The 12,071-nt window shown below is 41.9% G+C and overlaps 1 protein-coding gene across 2 annotated transcripts; it reads right to left on the bottom strand.

Annotated features, from left to right (window-relative positions):
• Positions 1-4,828: 4,828 nt before the first annotated feature.
• On the bottom strand, positions 4,829-11,634 carry HAUS8 (HAUS augmin like complex subunit 8). Of its 2 annotated transcripts, XM_057385148.1 has the most exons (10): positions 11,271-11,633; positions 11,028-11,131; positions 10,695-10,791; positions 9,790-9,903; positions 9,235-9,323; positions 8,727-8,798; positions 8,072-8,230; positions 7,371-7,512; positions 6,230-6,371; positions 4,829-5,503 (listed from the first exon to the last, which is right to left on the bottom strand). In XM_057385148.1, exons 1-10 carry the CDS (start codon positions 11,329-11,331, stop codon positions 5,383-5,385), a joined length of 1,101 nt encoding a protein of 366 aa, XP_057241131.1. In that variant the 5' UTR covers positions 11,332-11,633; the 3' UTR covers positions 4,829-5,382. The 2 variants fall into 2 exon arrangements, with proteins under 2 accessions (XP_057241131.1, XP_057241132.1); XM_057385149.1 differs by lacking the exon at positions 8,727-8,798 and having other exon boundaries at positions 11,271-11,634.
• Positions 11,635-12,071: the final 437 nt, after the last annotated feature.

The following is a 12,071-nucleotide window of genomic DNA, read 5'->3' as shown; positions in this document are numbered from 1 at the left end:
AAAAAAAAAAAAAAAAAAAAAGGAGGCTTTAGATATAATTTCAAACTATTTACTTACAGAGATGGAATTTTCTGTGCTTGCCAAAATGAATCCCATTCAGTGTGATGCAACAGGTGTTGGAATTCCAGCAGCCGCCTGCAAGCCACATCTGGTAATGGTTAGGAGTTAAAAGGAAGTTCTGTAAGAACTGCTCATGTATAAAAACTATTCATCAGTCAGATCTATGGGCCATATTCACCCACCCGCTTGCACTGCGCATAGTTCGCATTTTTATTTCGTTTACAGAAAACGTAATTCTGCTCCTCATAAAGTCTCAGGAATGTCAGGCACTTGAGAGCATGTGGGGGATTGGTGTTGGCAATGCTGGTGGCAGAAAGGTGAGGGAGGGACAGGGGGTTAGAGAACAAGGTGTGAATACACCTGGATTGGTTCTGACTCGATCTAATTTACATCCTAAATTTAATCACTTGCATGGCCTCATCATTGCTCTGCAGGAGAAGGAATCCTACCCCATCTCCCATCCACCTTGTAAATAAATTGTGTGCAATGTGAAAATCGTCAGACAGGGACTTGTCAAACAGAAAACACCAGTTCTCAAGTACTGCTGCTCTCAGCTGGGAATCCTTTTGCTTCCCCCCCACATTTGCAAAAGTGAAATCAGTAAGATTACTCACAAAAAACAAGGACCATGTCATCAATAATTAGCCCTTGCTAACTGCCCCAGCGTGAGTGGTGTCACTAATTTGTCACTCAGACAATCAGATCCAAAGATATAAAAGGTAACATTTAAAGATTTTAATATGTTTAAATTGTGCACATTAAAGATACTGTACTAAACCTAGGGCTATTAATTATTTCATTTTGTCATCCCGTACATACTAGATTTCAGTGGAAGATGGGTGAAAAAATCCTCAATTTCCAGAATAATTTCTCCCTTTTTCCCAATGGAAAAACATTCATCTCAGCCATTCCATACCACCAGACAAGAACAAGGCCTTAGTTAATTTTTACAGAATTATATTCATGGTAAAAAAGCCACACCTATTCTTTAACTCTTGGTTTTGTTCTCCCTTCGTGTTTCTGTGACAGCCAGAGATAGCAAATGCAGGAACTGATAACTGCAGAACAAGTGTCCCAAGCTTTGCCACACTCCTGCACCTCAGCAGCAGCCAGGAAAATGGATCAACAGAAACCATACCAGTCCAGACAGAGTGGCAGAAACCAGACTGATCCTGCCCCCAGGAATACAAACATCCCTAGAAGAAATGATAAAGAAAGGATAATTAAAGAGCACTTTTAAATTAAGACTGTAATCTAAATTAGCATATAACAGGATAATGATATTGAGAACATAATTATTAAATAGTTATGTCAAAAATATTTCATTCAGCTATAGATGAGGAGAGTCTGATCTTTCACAGTAATATACCATTTTAATTCCTCACAAACAGACTGATAGTAATAGGAAAGCATTCAAATGAAGGATTTGGAATGATTTAGAAGGAAGAGCGCTGTGCTTATCAGAAGGGGCTGTCATTGAGACATTTCAGCCAGAAATAACTTCCCAATTCTCTTCTCAACTCCTACATGACTGGTGAAAAACAATTTGTGCACAGTCTGACTGAACAGTGGAGCCACCTCCCAAGGTGCATATGTATAAATGTATAAATATGCAAATTATGCAAAAGATATTAAAACAAAGAATTAAGTTTTTATATCCTACAGGCCATCTCCAACCACACATTATCTATTTAAATTTAAAAATGAGTTATATATGTAGAGGAACCACAACAGAAAATTTAAGATCTTGAAACAGCAGGAAACTCAGCAGGAACTTGCCTATACATTATCATAGAATTATTTTAAAAGAAACTGGTCAGAGGCATTTGAGCCCCCTCTGCAAACCTCGTGCCTGCTTTACAGACCACACACCAATGCAGCGGAAGAAACAACCTAAAATAATTTCTGTGAGTTGAGCAGGAATGCTCACATAATCACTGGAAATGCTCTTAATTGGTGTGGCTCAGTGGTGCATTTCAGAGCTCTTAGATCTTCTGCCGCTCTGGAACTCTTTTCATGTCCTGGCAATCCCAGCCCAGCCAGCAGTTTGTTTATCATATTCAGTATGAATTTCCGGATCTCCAACAAAGTGGTATTTACTCCGAGGCAGGGAAGACTGCAGTAATCCAATAAGTTCTCATTAGCCTAAAATGCAGAAACATCTGCTGGGGTCATGAGCTGCTTTGCTTGCTGTTGATGAGCACAGACTCGGCTCCATTTGCAGCTTGAACAAAGGGTTTGGGGGGTTTGGGGTGTGGTGAGGGGACAAATGATGATTTCCAGGGCTGCAGCTCCACCCCGGTGCACCCCAGGTGGGAGGGATCCTGCTTTACCTTGACCCTGGAGCCCCCATCACAGAAATTACAGCAAAAATGCCTCGACTCAGCCCTCCCGAGCTGGTGGTCAGAGCCTGGCAACAGCAGTCACTGAGGAGAGGGTGGTCACAGCTCCCAGAGACACACCAGCACCAGGCAGGGCAATCTGCAGGGCAAACCCAGCTTCAAAGCTTTGCCAATCTCTTTTTAGACAACCAAGAATTTTGCAGGAGACAAATACTTCCATTTCTGGGCTCCTCCTTCCCACCTGGCTCATTTCACAATTGCTTTCAGTTTTTGGAGGAAGAAAAAAAAATTCCTTCCCTCTGCCCCCCCCCCAAAAAAAGCACCTTAAAACACATGAATGTTAACAATTGGTGAAGAACTTCTGGCCTAAAGGATGAAAAAATAGGTGATAAGTAAATTCTGCACAAGTTCAAACCAAACAAAACTAAATCTACATTAAGTTACAGCAGGGAGAACATTATTAATTCTATTGAGGAAAGAAAAGACACATAACCTGAATAAAAAGAGCCCTTAATTTGTTTAGGATTCCAAACGATTTAGAGCATGTGACATTGTCAGAAAATAAGTGGAAAATACAAAATAAGTGGTGTCACATCTGTTTAGTTCCTGCTCCAGTGATTCTGCAGTTCTTTGTTGTTGTTGTTTGTACAGTGTTAAATGGCAGCAGCCAATTCTGTGGCTATTTCAAGGTGGAGGAACCTAAAACACTTCTGCAAAGAGCCAAAACAGAACAACTTAGAACATTAATGAAAACTAAGAAGGAAAAGTGTCAGTTCAAACAAATTAAAAACCCTTTTCTGGTGAGGCTGGGCTGCTTTAGCTAACACTTGYTGTACCATTCGTACAAAAAATTACACAAGTGCTCAGTTTAAGGCAAAGAATGGCCAGAATGCTGAAATTAATGCCTCTGATTCTTCTGAAACAATGWGCGCACATCCCCGGGCACAGAATTGTTCTGTAGCAGCAGTTTGGCTTCAGCCCCAGGACTCCCCTGTGCCTTGTGGGAGGATAACGAGTGYAGCGAGTGCCGCCTGCAGCAGCGGGGCTGAACTACTGCCCCCGAAAGATTTACAGCCTTTAATTGTGCTCGCAGCAAGCACCTCCCCGGAGGCAGAACAATCAGCATTCCACTCCTTTTTAGAGGGAAAATTCGCATTGCTGGCTGTTGCTTAAGTAACGTGTGGGTGCACGGATGCACATCCAATAGTATCTCAAAGATAGAACTGAATAAATTCAGAATTCAGTCACTTGACTGAAAACGAGGGGTTTAATTTAAAAGTATTTCTTATAAGTAAAATACTTTTTCAGAGTGTCAGTGAGGTGTACCACAAGAAATCCTAAGAAAGACATTCAGATACATCTATTATCACCCAGACACTACAATATTGATTTCYATTTCATCCCTCCCCTCCCATATTTAAGGTGACTCTTCCCAACTTTCAGTCTCAGAATTGACATAAAAATGATCATAAAGAAGTTAAAGGTGTGAGGACACAGAGCCCAGTAATCATCCAAACCCAGCAAAACCAGTTTCATCACACTGGAGCCTTTCTACCCCCATCTCCACCCACCAGAACTAACCAGCCCACGCATTTACGGCCAGGCTCTGACTGCTGGGCAAAGTTCCCCATCCAGTGGCCAAATTCATGGATGCAGCTCATGCTCCTGACCCTGAGCTGAATCTGTTCTGATATGCTGAGGGGCAGCCACACAGCTGAACTACCAGGTGCAGATCTTGTGTGAGGAAGAAGAAATAACAGAGGAATATTCTAAAATAACACTGGCTCACAGATAAGTATCTGCCTAACAAATGGCACTGACATTGTATGCAAGGAGAGTCTGAACACTTTGTATTATGTGTATGGCACATCTATTGATCCAGTKACTTAATTTACTCCTAATTTGTAATAAAAGGAGACAAGAATCCAGTTAGACCCTTAGTAATGGCAGGAAGAAAGCTTAAACAGTCCCTGAAGGAGTGCAAGGAGAATACTCCAGGTATGAGTAGGCCAAAAGCCTTCTAGACACAGCTTGAGCTAGACATGCACCACACTGAACAAAACACAAAGCAAAGCTTTTGAAAACCCATCACAGGAAGAGGTTCCACAGGTTAAAAAAATACAGGTTACAGCATGTCTTCCAGAGAAAAAGGCATTCCATGTACGCAAATGAAAGTATGTTGAAGAAACATGCCAAATCTGGCATGTATGCTCATAGCACAATCAGTAATTAGGRTTGTGGTTTCTTTTCATGTTCCTAATCTTTTGGCCTTCAGCACTTGAGATGCTCATGGCTGACCACTGGGACCACTTAGTGTGTATAAGTCCATCACTGGAGTGTATAATATCAACCCTAAGTAAGCCAGATGGAAAGAAATGCTGCTGTAGGAAACCAGTGAAGATATTCAAACATGAAGGCTACTGATAAAGCAGTGGAAAATAGTCTTTATTAAAAAGAATAAAATCCTTAAAGAGGAGTCAGGTTTATACAAAAGCATTTATGATTTCAATAATTTAATTACAAGGCAATTAGGCAACCAGTAACCAAAACTTCTCACTTGCTAAAAGTGACCAGTCTCCTTCCAAGCAAGTGCTTTGTACCCACACAGCTTTTCCCCTCGGCACATCCAGAAACATGGGACAACTAAGAGTTCCTGCAGAAGTTGTTCAGTGAGCAACCAATGCTCAGGCTGTACATTAACACAGAGGTCAGATTTGCACTTTTTATCATTTACCTTTCACTACGGTCAAGGCAGAAAGTGATGGAAAATCTGTCACAGCAATCCATGTTAAAAGAGAGCGGTGATGTCTCCCTGTGGGACAGCCTGGAACACAACTCTCCAATTTCTGTCTCAGTGAGCACCCCTGCTGCTGGCTTCACTTAAAAACTGGGCAAGATGTGTGTCCATACAAGAGGTAAAAGGGTAACAAACCTGCTGGCATTGTGTTAGTACCTACCCAGTAGTAAAACAATACAAAGCTTAGTTGAAATACCAGCGTTTGACAACATCTACTCCATGATTCTCTTCGCACAAGTATTGGTTATGCAGAGAAACTTCTTTACAGGCTTCAAATGACAGGTTCTGCACGTCTGTGAAATGCCTGGAACACATGAAGCTGAATTAGTGACTTTGAAGGACAGTAATTCTGCTTTACCCCAAAGATTACACACCTGGACATTTGCATCTTTTTCCTACTATGGACCAGCAAAAGAAAAAAAAATGTAAAATGTCAATTTTCTTCCTACAAGCAAGAATCTGAAGGAGAGATGGGGCAGTTTGAAGGAGGGGTAGATGAGTGGCTTRATGGTCTATTAATCTGCAAAGATTTTAGCTATAATATCTTCTGGGGCAATGAAGGAAGGAAAGTACATTATCTCTTCCTCATCCTCCCACTGATACCTTGTATTTGTTGTCACAGAGGAGAAAACCCTTCTCTGTGCTCCCTTCTAAAGGATGACACATTTGCAGGGGTGTTATTTACAACAGTTTCCAGTTCATTATTCTGTCTCCCGGGTTTCTCCACTCCTACATATCTGYACTTCCCAGTTCTATTCCTGCTCAGTGAAATTCCCAGCTGAAGTGTGAGGGAATGGCACACTGAAGTGGTCACGTGGAATACRCCAACAGAAACAACCCCAAWCACCCTACTTTGACTGTAGGYAGGGCAGGGACAGAAACACAGATGSCTGCTACAAAGAGAATTAAAATTAGTGCTACCTCAGTTAATCCTCCTCCAGTCTATGCTCTGGATATATTCTGACAAAGTCTATAGATTTTCCTTGCACTATTTAGCCAACAAGTCTTTCCACCCAATTGTTGTAATTACCTTTGAAGCCCTTTACTCAGTTGCTGAGACACTTCTTCAAGCTCTTTCAGTGCACTAAGTGTTTTTCCACTGTCTTCTGAGGGACTTGGCATTATTTCTGTCAGAAGCTCCTGTGTAATCGTTAATTGCTTTCCCAGTTCATCTAGAAGATGAAATGTTAAAGGTATTATTAAAAATGCAGTGGCACCAGTTAATACAAGGTATTAACAACTGGAAGAACCCAGAGACAGGTGAACTAGAAAACAAAAAACTACTTGGCAGCTGTGAAAGCCAAATTATTTTTCACTACTGTGACCAGCACCAGCAATAGGCTGTAAGAATTGCTAATCAAGCTCTTATTTATTTAGAGTATGTCAAAGATTTTTAATACAAATATAAGAGAAAAAAACCAAGTTTTATATGTTCAAAATTCCCTGGCCAGTTTCATGTATTGCTACTGGCACGTAGCCCCTCATGAAATTTATCCAGTTATTTTCTTCAACATACACAAACAAACAAAAAAGCCCTACCCCTTTTTAGTCTCCTACAAAAATTCTAAATTCTTCAGTAACATTTTGCATTTGTTTTAAAGTGCAAGATTACTGTAATAGGTTTAAGAATCTTGTTTCTTGTAGACCAGCAGTTAAAAAATGTAACTTTCTGTCCAGACTTCAATACAAAATGCATGTACTGATTCATTAAACATTCTCTGGTTCAAGACAAAACACAGTATTATTAAACCTCCAGTTCTGCAAGAAACATGAGCAAGTCTACCTAGGTGACTCCTGGGTACAGAAACACAGAATGGGAAGAGATCATTGTATTTCTACAACTTGTTTAYACAGTAGGAACAAGAAAGGGGAGGAATGCCATGAATACAGTTAAAATATGTACAAAACTGCTAAAGAACATGCATATGAAGACTGAGCTAACTCAATTTCCTCTCTGCTGCAAGATAAAAAAACTCTGCAGTTAAGTGGCTAAACAGAGATAAGAATTACACATAGCACAACATGTGACTATTGCTGCAGCCCAGTGTCCACACAAGCTCTAAGAGCACACAAAGTTCCTCTAGGGGCCACAGACAGATGTAGCAAYAACAAAGTAAGAAGCTTTTTAGCACTATTTCTGAAAGCGAATTTGAAAAGGCAATTTTTCATACCAAGGTAGGTTTGCTTATCTCCTCCTATGTGAATGTTCTTAATGGGTAATTCATGTCTTGCAGCATCCAGCGAGTCTGCAAAGCTTTTATATTGTTCYTTAAACTGTTCACAGACAGCAACAAGGGGAGACAGAGCTTCTATCTGAAAGAGACACAGTGAACCAACATTTCTGCAAAAGCACATATTTTGTAATTGCACACCTGGCTCACTACAKAAAAATATATTAATCATTGATTAGAAACCTGTCTTCTTACAAGCAGGCCAGAACTACTGCTGGCTAACACGTAAAACCAAGACAAACAGAAGATGTTCACTTCTCAGTAAGGGGTGCCATCTCAGCTCTAACCGTAACTGGAGTTGCCTAAATGCAGGATGTTCACATGGTTTTGAGTGCTTTCATCCCCTGTGCATCACCCAGACCCTGCCCTGGCAGCCACTGCAATCTCTGCCCTTGCCCAAGAGCACCAACTTCTCCTTTCTGTCTGTCCATGAGGGACAGCACAACAATGACAATGGCACTTGCTCAGGTACTACAAAGCATTATAGGCCTCAATAGGAAGTAGATATTTGTTTTGTTCAAAATGCATAAAATTGTATTCCTGCAGGCCACAGAGGCAGAGAAATCTGCTCTGGATAAGGGACTGCTTCATACATGAACTTGTTTAACTATCAGAGAAGTATAAATTGTACTAAAACTTACCTGTCTGTCTAACATTTCATTGAGCTTCTGCTCTCTCTCCTGGAGCAGAATTTCACGTTTCAGTTCCCAGAGCTTCTTCTGCTGCCTCCGCTTTTCTTCGCACAACATTAATAAGTTTTTTTCTGCTTTTTCTTCCATCTTGGCAACTTTTTTTTCTGCCTATTAAATCCCAAAATATTCACAATTAAAGCAATGCTACGTCTAACCAGCTCCATATTCTAAATAAAGAAATGGAAGCCTCAGACCAAGTCAAAGAGTATCAATAAGATCTCACGCAATAAGTGCAGAACATCAGAGCTAAAGACCCCTTTAGGACTTCCCCCACCCCTGCTCCTTTTTGTAAAGGAAAACACACATACAGAGCACTGAGGGGAAAAAAATCATTGCTACAACTTTGAACTCCAGACAGACTCAATCACAGTTTTCCCAAGACTTCTGCATCCCCCTAAGAACCAGCACCAGCTCAATAAACTGGCACTGACTTCAGTCTAAGAGTTTTCATAGCAAGTATTATGATTTTACAACCATAAACACACACAGTCACAAAAATCTAACTTTTAAAGGTCAGGAAGCATTTAAGAAATTAAACAATCCCTCAATAACAAGTTCTATGTGAAACTACTAGACTGCAACCAAATACTTGACTAACTCTCACCCTTATTCTTAGGTAAGTTAAAAGCAGTGTCTCAGATTCCAGCTCTGCCATCGGATCACGAGAATCAGTTTCCTTCAGAAAAGAAAAGAATCAAGTTTGGTATTTAAACAATTTTTTTTCAGTGGTCARATTAATGACCAAATAAATTACCAGTAGACTAGTTCATGCCTGGAATCATCACTGACAACAGGCAGCTTGATGAGAAACRTTTGTGGGTTTAAACACTCCTGTTAATTACATAAACCTCCTTGTTCCACAGAAATACAAGAATCCACTGGAGGAGATGCTGCAATTGGAACAGATTCTTCACCAAAAGAAATGGAAGTAAAGCTCTGGTCAGTGTCCAGCTATTTGATAAACACAACAAATATTGCCAGCAGTAGAACTGACTTCTGTAAGGAGGCTTTAGATCATCCCAGGACCTTAGATGTAATTCAGATTAAAGATAAATCTTCATTTCACATGTTTCAAAATAAATACCCTTACCAATGAARGCAGTGAGACTCACCTCRTCCGTCACTCTGGTTTTTGCCCTTGTCTCTGAATCTCCTTCTGAAGTAGATTCCGAATGAGAACTCTTCTTGGGGTCAGTTTTACCTGTAGCACAACACAATAGTGTGCTTTTCTACTGAGACCTATAGGGTGGGTTAAGACACTAGGTTCTTTAAAGGCAGAGAGAAWTTCAAAATCATTGTCTGTACCAGTAAAGAAGACTTGTGCTCTATTTCTGGCTTTGATATACTCATGAGCAGATGYGGATCACAAAAGCATTTTACTTTAAGTAACAAACAGATGTGATCCACTTTTCAGAAGGGCTGACACCCCCTTGTTATAGGAACGAAGACTCAGGATTACTTTACTCTTTAATTTTAAGCTTTAAACAAAAACTGAATACCCAAAAGATCCGACAAATCAAGAGCTTAATTTAAACCCCAAAGTTCTTAGAATGTCTGTTTAAAGTCCTTTTGTGAATATACAAGAATAYAACAATTTCTTATCCCCAAGTTTCAGCACATACATAAAAAATTATAAAACCAAAAATTGAGTATAAATGGAAACTTACCATTAATAGCAGAAATATCAAGGTCTGGTAGCTTCATTTTTCCCTCATCTAATAAAGTGGACTGCAAGTCACCCTTCTCAAAAATACTCTGATTTAATGAGCTATGGTCAACACCTGCAGAAAGAAGCTGTTGTCAGACTAAAAGAATTAGAACATGTTCAGCAAAAGTTCAAAATTTCAAGTTGCRGAGGCCCAGGGAAGCTGATTTGGTCACATCCCTTCCCTCACACCCCACTATGATCTGAGAAATACTCATTAGGCCTCGGCCTTGATGAACTGAACCTGGACCAGGTCCCTCTTGAGCTTATCAGRAACACTCTCTTCCCAGGATTGTCTAATGAGCACCTGTTTTTTAATGAACAGCCTTGGAAACCTAATTTTCTTGAACCTCCAAAGAAAGTTACCAACTGGAATTGTGGTCATGATGGAAAATTATGATTAAAACTCACTCTGTAACAACCCCATAAACAGCAGTTCAAGGAGAGACCCCCTGAGGTCCAATTCCCAGAAAACAAGGGGAGAATTTGTCTCAAACACCAATAACTGAATGGCTGTGGAAACAACCAAGGACTGTCAGTAATACTAGACAGGAATTGTTGGTAATAACAAAGTAAATAAAAATGGATTGTTTTGCAGACAGAGATTTTCAGAATAATGGTGAGGGCATAGAAAAAGAATAGTTCAAAACCTCTTGGAGAAGGCAGGAAAGATACTTATTTTAGACAATTCAGTCACCCAATTCCAAATACAGTATTTGATTTCTCATAGTCCTTCATGAAGTTTCATAATTTCCTTTGCATACAAATAATAACTGTCAGTGATGCAAGAAATACAAAATATCAACATCTTAGAGTTGTCAATAGGTTGAGAATACAAAATAGCTTTTACMCACTGGTAAAACCTACCAGCAGAAGCTTCATGTTTCTGAGAAACAACTGATCTTGCTTTAGTTCCAGAAGATGGCAGAGAAGTATTCGATGAAGAGGAACTTGATGAGGCATCCTGACAATAAAGAAACAGCTAAGACAGAACATAATGTGCAATATATTTTACCTTCAACTCGAATACTTGTTTATTTTTGACAATAAACAAGTAAATCCCAGGACACCTTGGCGCTTTTTAAGTCACCCGAGTATAATCCCAAGTTCCCACCTAACAACACACCACAGTTCCCTCACAACCCAGCAAAGTCGGTTTTCCCCAGGTCTCGCTCCCCACGTCCAAGCCGCCCCTCACACCTTTTCTGCCTTCCGCTGAGCGACGCCTGAGCTCGACARTCCCGGCACCTTCTTGGTGTCCTTCTTATCGTACTGCAAGTAGCGAGACTGCACAACCCTTCCTCCTGAAAGATGAGCAAAATGAGAGCCCAGCCGGGCCCACCGCGGGGCTTCCAGCCTCAGGTCGGACCCTTCCATCGGCCGGGCCGAGCCGGGCCGGGATCCCGCCTCAGCCAGCGCGGGTCCGCCCTCACCCCGAGCTACCTTTCCGCTTGGTTTTGGACGCCTGTCCACCCGTCGGCGTGTCGCTGCCCTCCGACGACATGGTGCCRAGGCAGCGGCGGGCGGGCGAGGGGCCGGGCGGGGATCGCTCCCCCTCAGCCCCGAGCCGCCTCAGCCGCCATCGCGTTTGAATCCCCGCGAATGCGCGCCCCGCCGTGAGGGCGCGGTGGGGGCGGGGCAGCGCGCCCCCTGGCGGCGCGGAGGAATGAAAGGCGCTGAGGGCTCAAGGTTGGGGGACAGCGCTGCGTTTGAAATAAAATTATAAAAGAGGGTCTGGCAGCTCCTGCAGCACGGCTGGATATAAAAGGGCTCCTTCAGCTGGTGAAGTGTGTTCTGGGTCCTCAGTACAAGAAAGACRAGGAACTACTGGAGAGGATCCAACAGAGCTCACTAAGAGTTTGGGGAGTCTGGAGCATCTCCGACGAGGAGAGACTGTGGGAGCTGGGCCWGGTTAATGCAGAGAAAAGAAGGCTGARAGAGGATCCCATCAATCCATACAAGTATTCCCAAGGRCTGTCCAGACAATGGTGCCACTGTTCAGTGGTGCCCAGCRACRGCACAAGGAGTGATGGGCACAAAGTAAAACACAAGACAAACACCTCAACATGAGGAAGAACTTYATGCTGAGGGTGGCAGAACAGCTGCCGAGAGAGATAATGGAATCTCCCTCTCTGGAGACATCCCAAATCCACCTGGAGGCGTKCCTGTATCACCTCCTCTGGGTGGAGGGTTGGAGTGGGTGATCTCGAGAAGTCCCTTCCAGCCCAAACAATTCTGTCATTC

Source organism: Malurus melanocephalus, unplaced genomic scaffold, assembly GCF_030028575.1.
Source record: "Malurus melanocephalus ecotype Western Australia unplaced genomic scaffold, MMel_1.1 scaffold_793, whole genome shotgun sequence".
NCBI classification, from domain to species: Eukaryota; Metazoa; Chordata; class Aves; order Passeriformes; family Maluridae; genus Malurus; species Malurus melanocephalus.
The sequence above is the reverse complement of the archived record's forward strand: the minus strand, read 5'-3'. Positions and strand labels throughout refer to the sequence as shown.